General features: G+C 38.6%; 1 protein-coding gene and 1 pseudogene across 1 annotated transcript; one reads left to right on the forward strand and one right to left on the reverse strand.

Annotated features, from left to right (window-relative positions):
- On the reverse strand, positions 1 to 849 carry LOC124236767 (olfactory receptor 7A17-like). The gene is made up of 2 exons (XM_046655737.1): positions 502 to 849; positions 1 to 216 (listed from the first exon to the last, which is right to left on the reverse strand). The coding sequence occupies exons 1-2, from the start codon at positions 847 to 849 to the stop codon at positions 1 to 3; spliced, it is 564 nt and encodes a 187-aa protein (XP_046511693.1).
- An 8,513-nt stretch (positions 850 to 9,362) lies between these two features.
- LOC124236768 (olfactory receptor 7A10-like) lies at positions 9,363 to 19,308 on the forward strand (annotated as a pseudogene).
- The last annotated feature ends 404 nt before the right edge of the window (positions 19,309 to 19,712 follow it).

Raw genomic sequence — 19,712 nt, forward strand, 5'->3', positions numbered from 1 at the left:
TCAGTGCTGGGACAATATTGTAGTTTCCTTCACAAAGAATGATTTGAGAGCCTTCTTTATGTCTTTGTTCCTCAGGCTGTAGAGGAAGGGGTTCAGCATGGGTGTGACCACAGTGTACATCACTGAGGCTGTGGCACTGGAGTGTGAGCTGTGGGTGGCAGCAGAGCTGAGGTACACTCCTAAGACTGTACAATAAAATAAGGAGACAGCAGAGAGGTGAGACACACAGGTGGAAAATGCTTTGTACTTCCCCTGAGCTGATGAGATTCCACGTATGCAGGAAACTATCTTGGAGTAAGAGTAAAGGATACCAGCAAAAGGACCCCCACCCAGCAGGACGGCTGCAAAATACATCACCACATTGTTAAGAAAGGTGTCAGAACAGGCAAGTTGGACCATCTGATTAAGTTCACAAAAAAAGTGGGGGATTTCCAAATTGGTACAGAAGGAAAGCCTCAATGCCGTTAAGCTTTGTAATAAGGAATTCAGGATACACACAATCCAGGATCCCAGAATCATCAGTCCACAGAGCCGGTGGTTCATGATGACTGTGTAGTGCAGGGGGTGGCAGATGGCCACAAACCAGTCATAGGCCATCACTGTTAGGAGAAAGATGTCCAACACTCCAAAGTGTATGAGAAAATAAATCTGTGTGATGCAGCCCTCATAGGTTATGACTTTGCTTTGTGTCTGGATGTTCCACAGCATCTTTGGGATGGTGGTGGAGGTGAAACAGATATCTACGAAGGACAGGTTGCAGAGGAAGAAGTACATGGGTGTGTGGAGGAGGGAGTCTGAACTGACAGCCAAGATGATGAGCAGATTTCCACACACAGTAATCAGGTACATAGTGAGGAAAAGCCCAAATATGAGGAGCTGCCATTCTGGTTTCTCTGAAAATCCCAGAAGAAGAAATCCTGAAATTTGTGTATTATTGCCTGGTTCCATGTGGTGGAAGTGACTTCTAGGAAAGAAGGAAATAAAATGACTAATTTTCACACAAACTCGCATTACTAACATACTTGAAATGCTACAATTTATCATTTGTAGTCAAAAAATTCATGTTAATATTATGTCTATGGATATGGCCCCTTTGGGGATCCCTCATGCTACATCTGATATGGAATTTTTGCCCTAATCAACATTTTTTCTTAAGGGTCATGTATTCTACAGTTTTAATGACAGGTTCTTCATGCATTTGAGGAATGTAAACTGAGTGTTGACCATGATTTAGGCACTGTCTTGCCCATGCATATAAGATCCTGAAAACAAAAGTCCCTACAACTCAATGATGGAGATGAATATGCAGTGTAGGTAAATGATAAAATTACATAACATTTCAGATGGTGCAGGTGGCTGAGGAAAAGGAAAGCAGGCATAAAGGAGAGAGTGAAGAGGGTATTCTATTTTTCATGCATATTTAGCCAAGACCTGAAAACAAGGCGACATGTGAACAGAGACCTCAAGTAGGACAAAGAGGGAGATGCAAGTTTACGTGGGGAAGTGTTTGTCCGGCAGAGGGAATGGTCAGTGGAAAGGCCCCATGGAAGGTGCTTCTTTCAGATGTTCAAGTCAAAAAAAGTGAAGTCAACATTGCAAAGTGCGTGAGGCTGAGAGAGTGATGAGAGATCTTGTCAGAGTGTTATGGAGTGAGGTGGCCTCTCTGCTACAGGTGAAACCTCATCCACTCTAGCTCTTGTCCTTTTTTTAATCTTCTGAATTGAAACAGATCCCTGTCATAGTACTTTGTCTTGATTGAATACTGGCCCATCTATTGTAAGAGTCACCTTAGTATATGTGAGTCCTGCTACCCCTCTTCTGAGGACTTCCCACACTCCACAGGTCACACAGACACATGCACCTGTGGCACACCACGGCCTCCTGGGTTGTGTTATTCCCATGTCTTTCTCAGGTCCACACATACTGAAAATGCTAGGAATGAACACAACCCAAGTTGGCCAGATCAATGATCTCTTCTTCTGTGTAATATGGACATGGTTCCCAGAAAGTCCACTACTTAAGCCCAAATAAACTTGGGCTCCATATTGGGGTGGCCATTTTCTGCCATCCATTAATATAAACATTAAAAAATCTACTCAGTAAACAGAGAGAGAGAGAATAAAATGGATGAGTAGAAAAGAGATCTCATAAGCTCAGGTGTCAGCTGAAATTTCAAGACACAGAGAGCCCTACATTCAAATGCTCTTTATTAATTTTGTTTCCAAGAAATCCCCAGGGTAGAAATGATCATGTCATTTCCATCTATTAGTTAACATTCTGGCATCTGTATTTTAAGGGTCATGTTTTGGAGTACATGGGCTAGGTACTACTGCCCCTAGAACTGTGTTAGTCCCGCAAAATACACAGGCACACACGCACAACCAGCAGACACACACAAACACACACACACACTGTGCTGTGACTTCCTGGGGCCGTGCTACTACCAGACACTTCTGACCCCAGCCACAATAATTAGGAAAGAAATGATACAAAGGAAGATGTCAACATCAGATTATCTTTACACGAAAGCATGTAAGTGTACACAAATTCCAGCTTGTAAGCCTCCCATGAACATGTAAACATGGGACTCTATATTCATATAAACATTGGGTCCCGTATTTAAGAAAACATAAACAGCACTTCAAAAACTGAGAGAAGAAAGATACAGATGAAGCGAAAAAAAAAAATCAAACAAGCTCAGTTGGTTCCTAGCAATTGTGATGAAGAGAAAACTTCCTTGGTTCTGGCGCATTCCAACTCCAGTTAAATCCCCTTGATGCTCAGAATAACTAAGAAAGCAGCAAAAAAACTCACAGTTTATCCTCAAGAGAAGATAACTTAATCTTACAATAATGAGACATATTACTAATCGAACGTCCGACGAGAAAAATGAGCATAGCGAATGGGCCCTCGATTTATAACAGAAAATACACAACATGCAAGTATTGTGAGGGGTTTTTAAAAATGTAATGGTAAAAGACTTTTTAATAGTATTAAATGCAAAAATTCTGCAATTGGAAACTGAGTTTTGAATCTTGGAACTACCACATATTAACTGTTTATCTATGGAGAGCCAAAGGACCATTCTAAATGTGAATATCCTCACCCAAATAGTCTGTAGGTGGTCGACAGATTTAGTCAGTATGTGAAAAATGCTTAAAATATCTTCTTCCTGTTAGTAAATGAATGACTATCACTGGTTATAAATTGAGACCAATTTTTTTCTGCTACCTCTCGAGTGTCTCCATTGCTTCCCCACTCTAGGGGATGAAATAATTGTAAAATAAAACTCTGTAACATACCTTTTCTGCGTAATAAATACATTTTTTTTATTGGCTATCCAACATGGAGACAATACTGTAAAATGTACCTCTCAAGAACTGTTGTTGCAAAGTAATACCTACCTCCATGGTCTGGAATTTCTAATAAATACAGAACATGTTCAAATGCACCCCTCTTAAATATTTAAAAAATGTCTTTAGCTTACTATACGTACTTCCAAACATAACTATATTTTACAACTCCTATGAACTGCAAAACTCAGATATGTTCTAATTTTACTGGAAATGTTTTACACCTCCCATTCCTTCTTCATTCTTATCCAACTGGACTTCTTGTCCCATCATTTAATTGTAACAACAACCTTTGTATTTCTGAGTTCAAAAGATGCTTCTCACTTTTAACATATTAAATAAATTAATTATAAATTAGTTAATCTACTCATCAAAAAATGGCAATATTTCAGCTTTGGCTAGACTGGTTTGGCTCCCAGGTGACCTCAGGTAAAAGTTCTCTTCTTCCACTCTCTCTGAACCTTTTATGAAGTACCCAGTGAGCTCTCAGACTCACCTGGACGGGACCTCTGGGACAAAGGTCTTCATGTGGAAATCTGAATTCCTTCCTGGATGACTGTTCTTAGAGATTGAAGCTGTGTTTCCAGACACTACAGCAGGAAGCAGTCAAACATCAGTTCCCAAACCAAACTTAAGATTCCATGAGCAGTAACGATACCCTGTCCAGCTCAGAGGTTGCGCATGTGGATAGACTGTCACAGAGGAGATGTTTACAGCTCCCTATGTCTGCTCACTAGGCGCTGTTTGCATTGTTACTCCCACCTCTGAGTGCATCAATTCCCTGTGAAACACTGGTCTGGACACAACAGAAATTATTCCTGTTGACTCTCTTTTTTCAAGAGACCAGATTAGAAATCAAGTGAATTCATTTTTTATTACTCCTTCTCCATGCACTCATTTGACTTCAAGAAGTCTAACCTCCCTTGCATTTATCTCAACCTTGATTTAGTGTTTTCTCCAAATCTAGATGGATGAATCTGACTTGATTAAGTTACTTGAGGCTCCAAATTATTGACTTGTGGGGGGGAGCAGCTCTTGATATCTATAGAAAATTGGTATTCCTGTCTTCAACCAGGAAGAATAGTGTGTTCCTTTGATATAAAACCATACGTACCATAACCATTGGCTTCATCGCACTTTTGACAACTCTATTAGGTGTCTCATTCTTTTAGCACAAATTAAGAGCTATCATTTAGTCCTTCATTTGTAAATGTTAGTTAATTATAACACATATTTAGATGCTTTTATGCACCATAAACCTAGCTTAGGTTCTTATATGGCTTATCTCATTTAAGTTTTTAAAAGTCCATTCTTTGTGGTCAGCCCTATTATGAACCTCACTTTACATTTTCAGAAATGGGGCTCAGAAGGGTAAAGTGACTTCTCCAAAGTTATGACTGAGTAAGTGATGAGTTCTTGTTGAAACTCCAAGTTGTTTTCGGTTCTCACGCTCTATGCCAGGAGTCGTCAACCAGGGGTAATTTTGCCTGCAAGGACACTTGGCACTGTCTGCAGATGTTTTTGATTCTCACAACTGCGGAAGTATAACTGCCACCTAATGGGCTGAGGCCAGGTGTACTGCTCAGCGTCCTACAATGCACAGAATGCCCCCACCACAAAGAACTGTGCAGCACAAATGTCAACAGTGGGAAGATTGAGAAATACTATTCTAAACCAGAGTGTCTCCACCATCAAAGTGCATACAAATCACTTGTGGATCTTGTTCAGATTCAGATTCTGATTCAGCGCGAGTAAGGCTGGTCCAGAGATTCTGCATTTGTGACTGCTCCCAGTTGATGTTGATGCTGCAGGTTTGATCCGTGGACCACTCTGAGTGTCCACACTGTGGTCCAGTGTTAGAGACAGATGTAGGTATTTTGAGGCGTCCTCCACTAGGAACGCTCTCACACAGCTTAGGTCTGACATTGTCATCAAAAGTTGGCCTCAGTAGTTCAGCTTCTGCATACACAAGTTTACACATCTCTCTCATGTATTTCCCTCATGACAGGAAACTGAACTTTTAGGCCTTTGGTTCTTTGTCTATAATCTCAGGATATTCCATCTCTGTTATGCAGTGGATGTGAGAAGTAAGAAATATTTTAGAGCTCAGCTCTAAATATTAAAAACAGAGATTTTCTTTAATTCAGAATTTCTCAATCTCAGCACGATTGGCATTCTGGGACAGATCATCGTCTGAGGTGGGGTGTGTTCTGTGCATTGCAGGCCTCCACCCACCCCTCCCCAATGTCACAGCCCAAAGCATCTCTGGGTGCTGTTAATGCCCCTTTGGAACAAAATTGCCCCGGTAAGAGCCACAGTTTTCATTAACCATCTCAAAATGTTTTAGTTGTATAGGTATATCAGCAATTTTGATAAAGAATATAAAAGAACAGCAAAAGTTTAAATGGCACAGCCACATCATGAGAAATTTGGGGACCATCAAAATAATGAATCAGCATTTTGCTGGTTTATTAGAGTGATGTCCATAAGGTACCACTGAGTAAGAAAGAAAGGGAGAGACAAGATGGAATAAAACATTTTCCTAAAACATAAAGAGCACTTCTAATGTGCACAGGAGTCTGCTTATGCATTTGAACTTAAGGTGTGTGAATATGTATGGGTACATACATCAAAAGAAAAGTTTTTTTTAAAAAAAAAACTAGCAACTTAGGGAGGGAAGAATCACAGTGAGGATGCTATTGACTGAATGTAGTACTTTCAAAACAACTGTAGGAAACCAAAGAGATTGAAAATTAGAAATCAACTTCATACAAATATAAAATATTAAAATTTGATGACATTCATGAGTGGCTATTCATGATTCAATTGCTGAAGACTTGGAAAAAAGGGATATAACAAAAAGGTTTTTTTGAAATTCAGAGAGGAAGCAGTATCTAAAGTTATAATTTTATTTCATATGAAGATATAGGAGTTTAAATATGCTTATTGTAGATACAGATAATCTTTAATCAAATGTAAAGGAGATTGGCTTCCAGATTATGGGCAAAAATGATACACCTTTTAGAAATAGATGTAATCACAAAACACAAAAAGAAAAAATCAAGGATTAACAGAGATGTTAAAACAAGTTGGAAAAATGTATAACGAGTGATTTATTAGCACAATATGCAGAGGAACCTTCATTTTGATTTTTATTTAAAGCAAAGATTCTCAAGTGAAGAATAAAAATGACAGCTCATCTTTCAGTTACAAAAAAATCAAAGGAGGAACACAAGATAAATGACTGATAGAATCGACCACAGAATTTATAAACTCTTACACATTCTCCTCAGTAGATCTATACATGAACCAGTGAACCAAAAGGAAAACAGCTAGTTGGTGAAAAAAAAATCCTTTTATTTTTTGAAGGAATAAATACAGAAACAGGAATAGAAACACTGTGACCTCGTCGTACAAAAGCTAAGGACTCCCATGGACAATTCACAACAGAGAAGCATAGGGCTACAAACCCACAAACACAGTCAGGTTCACGGGTAATAAAATAAGTGGAAAGTAAAGCTCATTAGCATACCTCTTTTCACATGTTACATAATTTTCCATCATGCGAATACCCAGAGTGAGAAGATAGCATGATAGATATGCCTCATGACCTGCTGATGTAAGATAATCTTTTCAAGCATTCCTTAGTCTGGATCTTTCTCATCTTTAGGGAAATACAGTCAAATACGCTTCACTTCAAAAATAAAGAAAGAAACGCCCTCACTTCACGGAACTTCCCTTCTCAGTTGATACGCTATTTTTCCACACTCATTAACTGCAAAGATCCCTAGAATTCTGTTCTGCTTTTGTGGGGAGAACTTTACACCTCTCATTCCCTTTTCTAACTGAGCATCCATTACTCTAATTTAACTGTCAACACTGGACCCGTGTATTGCTGAATTCAACGTTCACTTTTTGGTTTGACATTACAAATGAATACATTAATTACTTGATAAAGCAAACAAACAAACACAGTGAGCTCTGCAATCTGGGCTGTGCAGGATTGGCTCTCAGGTCACCTCAGGTAAACCTTGGATTTCCTGCTCTTGAACCTTTCCCATGGTGTCTACAGGGCTCCTGGATGTTGTCTCTGAGAAGACGGTCTCTGAGTAGAAATATGATTTCTGCTTGGATGGTAGAGGAGGGAGACTGAAGGTCTATCACCAGACAAGAGACCAAGAAGGAGTCAAACATCAGTTATGAACAAGACTTAGGACTCCATAAGCAGCAACCACGTCCCACCCAGTCCAAGGTGACACATGCTGAGGGACTACAGCAGAAGGGACATTTACAGATGCCTATATCTGCTCATTAGGTACATTTCCTCTGGTTATTCCAACCCCTGAGCGCATAATTTCCCTGAGAGACACTGGTCTGTTCAAGAGGGAGATTTTTCTACTGATTCTCTGTTTCTTGGAGATCTGGTTAGAAGTCAGTGGGAGCCAGTTTTGCTTCCTCCTTTTCATTTAACCCTCCTGCCTTATAGAGGCCTGGAAGTACATTATCACATCCCTGAGTTTAAGTTCTGTCTAATAGGTAAGATGGAGAAACTTGTGGATTAGGCCTCTTGTATCTTCAAAGTATTAATTTTTGATGGGGACACAGCCCCTGACATCTCCAGAAAATTGCTTTTCCAGTCTTCAACAAGGGTTGTGAGAGAAGTGTTGCATTTGGGAGTAGCCACATTTTCGTTAAGACAAAAAGGTGAAGGTGATTATTTCAAGAGAACAACTGTATTCATGCAAGATTTTTGTTCTTTTGACGGACTTAAACCAGATTTGGGGACCACTCATTTCCTATCTTTCCATTTACACGTCCTCTGTGCTCTCCTAGTAATCCTCAATTGCTTTGACTTTTCTGATGGCAACAGTCTGTGTCTGACATTGTCCCAGGATGGCTTTTCCACATGTGAACTTCATCCTGGGCATCCCTTGTCATGAAATCTGCACTGACTCTCCACTATTTTCATAAATAAGTATCAATTCTGTAGCCAAAATATGTGCATTTCTGTTTTCTGAATGCTGTCTACCTGCCCAGGATCATGGTTCAATTTTCATCCTTTGCCCTGACTTTTGGTCAAAATAATAAACTCTTTGAAATATCTTGTGTACACCTTACAATTCAATTATCATCCACATTTATCCTGTGATCTCTCTTCCTGGAGACATTTTACCCTTTTATTCACCTTTAAGGCTCAGTAGTATGATAAGCATGTCTGCGTGGCCTTCACTAACCTCCCCTGGAAGAGTTGACTATGTTTGTATCCTCTTTGTCAGATTTCAGTGCCACCTCAGGTAATTGCATTCATTTATTTTATGTCTCTTATCCTGTGAATGCCTCAGGAGAAGGAACAATTTCTTACACTTTTCTTCATCCTTGGGACATAGTTTAGTGCCTACCATATAGTAATTGCTGCATAATAATTTGCAAAATTCCCAAAAGAGCAAATGGTTAAGTGACATTAAGCAGATATTGTCTACAATGAAAGAGAAAGGAGAAGAAGGGAAAAAGGAGAAACGTTCTTGAGCGGGGGAGGTTCCATGATTGTGAGCCATTTGGAGAAAGAAGATATTAAGGTATTCAGAATCTCTCTTACAAAACAGGGATTGGACAATTATTATGAGATATTCCGATATTAACAGTGAAAACACCTAAAGAGAGGTGACCTCCTCCTGGGACACAGAAGTTTAATAGTAGAAGAGGCGATCACGGAACACCAAAGCTGTTTCCCAAGATTGAAGTTGGGACAAATTGGCATCCTGTTTTTTGTCTCCTAGCTCTGGAGAACTAAGTCTCATAAGGGGAAGAGAGACAAAGAATATTTCATTAATGAAATTCATGGGAATTGAGCCCCTAAAGAAGCAGAAATTGTAAATGCTTCTGCTACACCCACTACAATCTATTCTCCCAATCTCAGGTGATGAGAAAACATCATTGCGTTCTGGCAACTTCATGAGTGGGGCCATCTGCCCTTCATGTAGGCATAACTTCCAACATTATTTATCATGCATGGAGGAAAGTGGATCAGTGCTGTCAGGCTATTCTGTGATGACATCGAGGTGAGCACAGCATTTTCACAAGTGCTCAGGGACCGTGTGATGGTGTGAGGGAGCCTTTTTATTGGTAGTTACTTTGGGGGCATCACTAGGGAAAGTAAGTTATACAGAATGTAGTAACAGCAAGTCCTGCCAATACAGACTCTGATTCTGGAAGGAAACTCGGGAATCAAACATCTTTCTCCGATCTATCTTTTCCAGTGTTTATGCTTAATCATGGGGCCTTCATTCCTCAATAGTATTTCCTTGTCTTTCATGGTTTATTCTTTTCCTCCCATTTTGGGAATGTCTGTTTATGCTTCTTCAATAATTTGTTTTTGCAGTCATTAAAAAGATCTTTTTTTTTTCCAGCAGTTAATATACGGTAGACACTAAATTTTATTCTGGATATTAAGTAATGGCTAAGACACTGTTTATTCTCACAAGGTACTCATTGTCTAAACACGATGAGAGATGTAAAAAAACTGTAATATCCTGAGGTGATGTTGAACTCTGGTGAAGTTTATCCAAAGAAGTTGACTCTGCAATGAGAGTCTAGTGAAAGCTTCACAGACAAGCTTGTGACTGTGCTCAGCCTTGAACAAGGTGTTGGAATTCTCCCAGGTGGTCGAGAGGTGGGAGCACTCCAGGATGAGCCAAGAGAGGAGGACATTTAGGGGTTAATTAGACTGTAAGGTGTGTTTATAAAATGACAATATGACATTGTAATTGCAATGCAGATTATTACTATCTGACCAATACTCAGTAGCAGAGGGTGGGAAATGAAACCACATGAGCCTGGTCAGAGAGAACACAGTCAGATGAAGAAAGAGCCTTATATTTTGGCCACAGGATTGTAGTTTGATTCTGAAATTAGTAGACAGTAAATGCAGGTTTCATGCAAGGGGACAGCCATGATCAGGTCTGCTCTGTGTAAAAGTCACCCAGGTCAATGTGAGGAACAGACTATTGCTGCTTTCAAAGTGTGAGAGAGACTGAGAGACGGAAACAGCACAGAAACCCTGGGAGTGGAAGGAGAGGAGTGGGTCTCTGAGGGGGGAAAATAATGTATCCAAAAATTCCAACTAATTTTTTCATTAACTAGAGTATTTTTACTAGAAACAATGCCAGAAATGTTGTATTCATCATTTAAATCTCCCAGAAACTATGAATTTGGTATCATTATCCTATTTTATGAGGAATGTGACTGACTGTAGTGATAGTGCTTGTGCAGGGCACATAATGGAGTCTGGAGACATGTTCACAACTCATCGTTTCCAGGTATTTTGCATTTCGCGAGTACTCATATTTAATTAACTTTATTTTTTGAAGAGTTGTACACTTACAAAAAACTTGCTTTGATAGTACAGAGAGTTTCCCTCAGCTCCATTCCCAGTTTATGCTCGTATGAACACATCCTGTCTGTTATCCTACACTACATTTAGTCCTTTCTGCCTAGCCTCCCCTGGCTGTGACAGGTTCTCAGGCTTTCATTGTTTTTTAAGAACCTGGTAATCTTAGGGAGTAACGGTCAGGTGTTTTGTAAAATGTGCTTCAACAGAATTTGTCTGTTTTATTCTCATGATTAGGTTGGGATTATGGATTTGGGGCAAGAAGATCAGAGGAGTAATTTGCCATTTTCATCACAGCATTTCAAGGGTCTGTGCTCTCCCTGTGACTTCCCCCCATTGATGTTGATGTTGGTCACCTGGCTGAGGCTGCGTTTGTCAGATGTCTCCCCTGCTCAGTCACTCTATCCCCTCTGTCCACCCCGTCCCCTTTGTAGGGACTTTTGTCTGTGCAGCCCACGCTTAAGGAGTGGAGAGTTAGCTTCAACCTCCTTTAGAGCAGAATGTCTGCGTGAATCATTGGTATTCTCCCACACATGAGATTTGTGTCTTTTCATTTCCTTTTTATTCAGTTATTTACATTGGTACAGTCATTGATATTCATACATTCTTCGGGTTATTATCCAACAACTTTATTTATTTTGTTGCTCAAATTGTTCCAGCTTTGGCAATCGGGAGCTGCTTCAGTTCGCTGATGTGTCCCTTTGGCGTACCCCCGTCATTCTTGGCTTTTTTTGAGTGGCATTTCATTACTTTCTTATGTTGAATGACACTTTAGTCTCATTTTACTACATTTCCTGCCCGGATCCTAGAACCAGTTATTTCTACAAGGAGCGCTGTTTCCTTTTGTTGGAGTGTGGTATTAGAATTAAGACCTGGGTACCAGGTGTGTTTGTTGCTGTCAGGGCATTAGATCCTTTCAGAGGACGTAGCAAGGAAATATATTTGTGTGTAGTAACCTGTGTGTATTCAAACCCCTATAAATATATATATATACTCAGCCTTTTGTGTCTATGTTCAGCTAAAGTAAGTTCACACTGATGTCTCCAACTCTGTCTCCACGTGGATCATTCTAGACTCTTCCCCTTGCTTATCTGTAAACTCCTACTCCAAATAATAACCTTGTCCCCACTGTTCACTATCCATTTACTTATCTGCTCATTTTCAGTGCACATGTATAGAAGTATCAGCATTGTTAACGATACCCCCTAGGTCTCAACTTTATCAGCTACAATACAGTGTGTCTGCACAGTTTCTTTCATCTTCAGTTTTACAGACTCGACTCACTTCCCAAATTACATATTTCTGCACATTTTCACCCACTGCATTCATTCAGACTGTTTCATACATTTGTAATACAGTTAGATTTTTTTCACATCTTTCCTTCACTTCTGGGATTTTCTTGGACACCTACATGGCTTTTTGTTTGCACACATTGTTTCACTCTCTGTGCTGTAAAGTTAAAGGTTTTGATAACTATCTAATGTTTTGTCCATATTTACAGTATTATGCAGAAGAATTTCACTGTGCTAAAAAATCCCTTGTGCTTTATCCATTCGACTATCCTTCCTCTTCCGTGAAGACCGTGCTACCACTGTCATTTTATTGTCTCTATATATTTGCCTTTCCTAGAATGACATAAAATTAGTGTTATACAATAGCCTCTTCAGATTGCTTCTTTTACTTAGAATAAGTGTTAAAATTCATTCATGTCTTTTTGTGACTTAATGCTTTGTTTCCTTTTATCGCTAAATAATAATAATCCATTTTATAGCCGTACCCCGGTTCTTTCTCCACTCACCTATTGAAGAACATCTTGGTCATTTCCAGTGCTTAGAAAGTATAAATAAAGCTACGCTACTATCTATATTAGCCCACAGGTGCTTTGTAAACCTATTTCCAAATTACTTGGGTAAATACCTAAGAATACAGTTGCTGGATTGTGTGGTAAGTCTATGCTCATCTTTCTAAGAAACTGCCAAACTGTCTTCTGATATGGCTGTACCATTTTGCTTTCCAGATCACAATAAATGAGAGTTTGTTTTGCCCCATATCCTCACTTGCAGTTGGTATGGTCAGTTTCCTGCATTTATCAGTTCTAATAGGTGTGTAGAAGTGTCTCATTGAGGTTTTATTTGAAATTCCCGAATGACCTATGGCAGTGGTCGTCTGTCCTCAGGCTCATTTTCTGTCTGTATGTCTTCTTTGGTGAGGGATATATTCAGGTCTTTTGCCCATCTTTCAATAAGGTTGTTTATTTTTTTGTTATGGTTGACTTTTAAGAATTCTTTACATATATCTTGGACATATTTTCTTTATCATATATCTGTTTTGCAAATATTGTCTGCCAGTCTGTAATTTGTCTTTTGACTCATCGATTTTGCCTTCCACAAAGCAGGAGTTTTTAATTTAATAAAGTCTAACTTGGGCCCGGCCCGCTGGCGCAGTGGTGAAGTTCACGCACTCCACTTCAGCAGCCTGAGGTTCACAGATTCAGATCCTGGGTGTAGACCTACACACAGCTTGTCAAGCCATGCCATGACAGCATCCCACAGGCCAAATAGAGGAAAATTGGCACAGATCAGGGTCAATCTTCCTGATTAGCTCAGGGTCAATCTTCCTTACCAAAATAATAAATAAAGTCTAACATCAGTTTTTTTTCATAGATTATATTTTCAGTTTGTATCTTAATAACATAATTCCAGATTGAAGTCCACTTAGAGTTTGTTGCATAATTTTTTTTAGAAGTTTTATTGTTTTGCATTACATTTAGGTCTCTGTTCCATTTTCTAAAAGTTTGTGAAAGTGTAAATTCTATATCTATGTTCATTTTTGTAAGAGCTTTAATGAGGTGCAGTTGATAGAGAAAGAACCTGACATATCTAATATGTACTATCTGATGACTTCCCCCCCATACCAACTGACATATATGTATAAATTTCTCCTTTAGCCTGTGACAGGGTGGATCACATTGATTTGATTTTGGAATGCTGATGAAACCTTGCATACCTGAAACAATTTCCTCTTTGTCCTGGTGTATGATTGTTTTACATTGTGGGCTTCAGTTTTCTAATATTTCATAGAAGACGGTACCTGCTCATTTATGAGAATTGTTGTTCTCAAGTTTTCCCTACTTTTAAACTCTAGTTTTGCTTTTAGGGTATTGCTGGCCTCATAAGATGAGTTGGAAAGTGTTGTCTCTGGTTATATTTTCTGGAACAGATTGTTGGGAATTAGTATGATTTCTTTCTTAAATGTTTGGAAGAATTCACTAGTAGTTTTTGTTGTAAACGAATAGTTTTTATTATAGCCACATATATGTAACATAAAATTTGCCATTTTGACCATTTTAAGTGTAAAACTCACTGGCATAAAGTACATTCACATTTTTTTAAAGATTTTTTTTTTATTTTTCCTTTTTCTCCCCAAAGCCCCCTAGTACACAGTTGTACACTCTCTGCTGTGGGTCCTTCCAGTTGTGGCATGCAGGACACAGCCTCAGCGTGGCTCGATGAGCAGTGCCATGTCCGCACCCAGCATTCGAACCAACAAAACACTGGGCCACCTGCAGCGGAGCGTGCGAACTCAACCACTCGGCCACGGGGCCAGCCCCAAGTACATTCACATTTTTGTGAAGCTTTCACCACTTTCTCCCAAAGTTTTTATTATTATTATTTTTTAATTATCCCAAACTCAAACTTTATGCCCTTTAAAGAGTTACTCTTCTTCATCCTCCCTGTACCCCCTGGTAATCTCTGTTCTACTTTCCGTTTCTTTGAATATAACTTTACCAATGTGCCATATGTATAGAGTCATGCAATATTTGTGCGTGTGTGTGTGAGTGCGCGTGTGTATGGCTTATTTCACTTAGCGCAGTGTCTTCAAGGATCATCCATGTGGTGATCTGTATCAGTATTTCATTCATTTTTGTGAGTAATATTTCCCTGCATGCATACATCACATTTTGTTACTCTCTTAGTCCACTGGTAGGATTGGGACATTTTGGCTGTTGTGAAGAATGCTCTTATGACTACTGGTGTACAAATATCTGACTGAATCCCTGCTTTCAGTCTTTTTGTGGATGTACCTAGGGTTGGAAATGCTGGTCATATGATAATTCAGTGTATACATTTTCTGGAAGAGCCACACTGTTTTTCACAGGGGCTGCACCACTTTTGTTCTCAGCAGCAGTGTGCAGGGGTTCCACTCTCTCCACATCCTAGCCAACACTTGTTACTTTTTCTTCAATAATATCCATTTCCTTGGTGTTAAGTGGTCTAGCATTATGGTGTTGAATTTCATCTCCCTAATGACTAATTATGTTGAATATCTTTTCATGTACTTATTGGCTATTTATCTTCTTTGGAGAAATGTCTATTCAATTCCTTCAGCCATTTATTTATGTATTTATTGCTGAGGAAGATTCACCCTGAGCTAACATCAGTAGCCAATCTTCCTCTTTTTGCTTGAGGAAGATTTACCCTGAGCTAATATCTTCCTCTGTTTTGTACGTGGGTCAGCGCCACATCAGGTCTGCACCCAGGAACAGAACCCATGCCTTCAAAGCAGAACACACCAAACTTAACCACTAACTTTGCCCAGATTTTAATCCACTTGTTTGTTTTTGGTTGTTAAGTTGTAATAGCTTTCTATATATTCTAGATGTTAGTCCCTTATAAGATAGAAGCTTTGTAGATGTCCTCCCCATTCTATGAGTTTTCTTTCCATGCTGTTGATTGCATATTTGATGCACAAAAAGTTTGATTTTCTTGGAGAATAGTTTATTGATTTTGTTGTGTTCGCTGTGCTTTTGGTGCCATTGCCAAAGAAACCATTGCTAAATTCAATATCACAAAGATTTCCTCCTATGTTTTCTTCTAAAAGTAATATATTTTTACCTCATATTTAGTTCTGTAATCCATTCAGAGTAATTTTTTGTATACAGTGTAAAGAAAGAGTCTAAAGAACTTGAAAACACAAATGCATAAAGATACATGCACCCCTATGTTCATTGCAGCATTATTCACAATAGCCAAGTCTTGGAATCAACCTAGGTACCCATCAAGGGACGAATGGGTAAAGAAGATGTGGTATATATACACAAGGGAATACCACTCAGCCATAAGAAATGATGAAATCCCGCCATTTGTGGCAACATGGATGGCCCTTGAGGGTATTACGCAAAGTGAAATAAGTCAGAGGGAGAAAGTCAAATACCGTATGATCTCACTCATAAGTAGAAGGTAAGAGCAACGACAAACAAACACATAGCAATGGAGATTGGATTGGTGGTTACGATAGGGGAAGGGGAGAGAGGGGAGGGCAAAAGGGGGTATTAGGCTCACACGTGAGGTGATGGGCTATAATTAGTTTTTGGGTAGTGAACATGATGGAATCTACACAGAATTCGAACTATAATACGATGTACATCTGAAAGCCATATAATGTTATAATCCAATGTTGCTGCAATAAAATAAGTTAAAAAAAGAGTCAATTTTCATTCTTTTCCATGTGTATCCAATTTTTCTAGCACCATTTACTGAAGACTGTCATTTCTATATTGAATATTGTTGGCATTCTTGCCAAAAATCATTTTTACATATATACATAAATATATGTTCATTTCTGGGCTCTCCGTTATGTTCTACTGGTTTATATTTCTGTCTTTATGACAGTATCAAGCTGTTTTTATTACAGGTTTGAAATTTTTTATTATAAGGTTTGAAATCAGGAATTGTGATTCGTCCAACTTTGTTCTTTTTGAACATTGTTTTGGCTATTAGGGGTCCTCTGCAGTTCCATGTGAATTTTAAAATGGGATTTTCTAATTCATTAAAATGGTTGGCATTTTGATGGAAATTGCATTGAATCTATGGATCACTTTGCATAGTATTCTCATCTTAACAATTTACAATTTTCCAGACCATGAACATGGGATATGGTTCTTCTTATTTATATCTTCTTTGTATTGTTTTGTAGTTTGTATTTGTAGCTTCATGTGCACAAATATTTTGTCTCCTGGATATTCTTAACTATTTATTCTCTGTGATGCTATTGTAAATGGAATTATTTTCTTAATTTTCTTTTTGAATTGTTCAGTAATAGCATGTGGAAAAGCAAATGAGTTTTGTGATTAGTTTTGTATTCTGCAGCTTTGCTGAATGTATTAGCTTAGCAGTTTTTCTTTTTTTGTGAAGATTCATGCTTTTTTATAAAAGAAGATAATGTCCTCTCTGAACAGAAGTCATTTTACTTCTCCATTTTTAATTTTATACCTTTATTTCTTTTTCTTGCCTACCTGCTCTGTTTACAACTTGCAATAAAATGTTGAATAGAAGTTGTGAAAGAAGACATGCTTTTCTTGTTTCTGATCTCAGGGCACGTTTTCAGCCTTTCACCGTTGAATATCGTGTCAGTGGTGGGTTTTCATATATGGCTTTCATTAGCTTAAGGAAGTTCCTTCCATTCCTAGTTTGTTGAATGTTTTTATTATGAAAATATGCTGAAGTTTATCATTTTTCTGCATCAATTGAGATGATCTTGTGCTTTTTTCCTTTAATATTGTTAATATGATGTATTACAGGAATGATTTTCATAAATTAAACCATCCTTGTATCCCAAGAAAGAATTCCACTTGGTCACGGTGCAAATTTTATATAACATGAATAAAAGCCTACCAAATTCAGTTTGCTAGTATTTGGTCAAATATTTTTGCATCTATATTCCTAAGGAGTGTTGGTCTGTACTTTTCTTTTCTTGTAATGTCTCTATCTGGCTTTGGTGTCAGTGCAATGCTGGCTTTATGAAATTAATTAGAAAGTATTTTCTCCTCTTGAATTTTTGGAAGAGTTTGGGAAGGATTGGTGTTAATGATTCTAACTCCATCTGGTGTTTTTGATCCTTAAGCCATGATGACTCCATTCGAATGCCTGGATTACAAAACTCAACTGTCCTAGGAGAGAGAGCTCTTTGGCTCATCTACTAAGCTGTTCTCTACTGCCTAAATCAGTGATGATTTAGGTGAAGGGTATGCGACACTACAATCATGGATCTATCTCTTTCTTCCTCTTTGTGTGTGTGTGTGTGTGTGTGTGTGTAGAAAGTACGGATGTTATCAGTGAGCTATACACAGGTAAAGCAAGTTGAAGCTGTGTTATGCAATAAAAAATGCAGAATTTAGACCAACTGGAAACTGAGAGAGAGAGAAAATTATGGAGGGATGACATATCCAATTTGTATACATTACACAAAATGTATGCTGTTTAGATATCACATATAATACTATATATATGTAACCATCACTTGAAATATCATTTACTGATATACTAATATTCTATTGTCAAGTGGAACACACACATATCCTAGAACAAATCTCTTCAAGCTCAAGCTTATGTAAAGTTGATATCACTGCTTTCCCCAAAGTGTTCAACAATAGTTGGCACAAAAATATAAGTTACAATATTTGCTAAAATAAACAAAAAAAGCCTCAGGGAATTTATGTAGGAAAGCATTGCCTTGGAAATCTTTCGATTAAGAGAGAGGATGGATAATCAGTTTCATCTGCGTGGAAGGCAAGGGGCATGTGGGATTCCTTGACATTATCAGCTGCATGTGCTAGATCCGTAGATAATATATAAAAATTAACTAATTAAAAGTGTTTAAAACAGTAATCACAGCATTACTCTTAACTTTTGATAACTACTTTTGGCTAAATTTGCAATGCTCTTGTCTCTATTCCAGCAGTTTCATCAGTTACATATAGCAAAGAAATGAAATCCGCATTTCTGACTTTATCCTCCTGGAACTCTCAGAAGAAGCAGAGTTACAGCCACTGCTCTTTCCGCCATTCCTGCCAATGTATCTAGTCATGTTCCTTGGGAACTCTGCTGATTTTGGCTACTATCACTGACTCCCTCCCTACCCTCCGATGTACGTCTTTCTCTCCAATGTGCCCTCTGCAGGTACCTGCTCCCCCTCCACCACCATAACAAATATGTTGCTGAACATCCAAAGTCAACCTATGAAGGCTGCCTCACCCAGGGGTGTTTTTGCTTCCTTTTTGGAGGATTAGATAACTTCCTCTTTCATTGATGGCCTGTGATCAGTGTGTAGCCATCTGTCACCCATTGCACTACGTGGTCATAAGGAACCCCAGGCTCTATGGTATCCTGCCCTTGCATCCTGGTTTTTGAGCATTCTGGAGTCTTTATTAGAGGACTTAAGTATTTTGCGACTTTCTTTGTGTACAGAGTCAGAAATCCCTCATGTTTTCTGTGAACTCAATCAGGTGATCCTCCTTGCCTGTTCTGACACTTCCCTCAATGTCCTAGTGATGAATTTTGTAGTTGGACTTGTGGGTGTTAATTCACTCACTGATACTCTTTTTTCTTGCTCTAAGATTGTAACCTCTTTTGTGAACATTTTGTTAGCTGGGGGCAAGTATAAAGCATTTTCCACTTGCGAGTCTCACGTCTCAGTGGTCTCTTTGTCCTATTGCACAGTCCTTGGAAAGCATCTTCGTTCTGTGCCGTACAAAACTCCAGCACAAGTGCAACGGCCTCAGTGACGTAGCCTATGATGACACCCCTGCTAAAACCTTTTGTGTACAGTCTGAAACAGGGACATAAAGCAGGCCCTAAAAACCTCTTCAGCTAAGAAATTTTCTCTATACAGGACAGTTTGCCTCAGGATTAGAGAATTTCTCTAGAATAACAAGTCTCAAACCATGAAAGACCTAAATCGTGATACTTGTATTAGTTTATTGAAAGGTAATCTACAATTTACCTTGTTTATGTAGTTCCATCTTTTAACTTTTCACATCATAAATGTCTCTTCTTCGTTAATTTCTGTAAATTATTTTTACGTCTCTTACTGTGTTCTTTGGGTTCAGTATAGACAACAGAAGGCATGTATGAATTTTCTGCAGTAAAATCTTTAATCCAGGGAATTGGGTACTTATAAAATTATAGGAAGAG

Source organism: Equus quagga, chromosome 3 (assembly GCF_021613505.1).
Source record: "Equus quagga isolate Etosha38 chromosome 3, UCLA_HA_Equagga_1.0, whole genome shotgun sequence".
In the NCBI taxonomy this organism is placed as follows: Eukaryota; Metazoa; Chordata; class Mammalia; order Perissodactyla; family Equidae; genus Equus; species Equus quagga.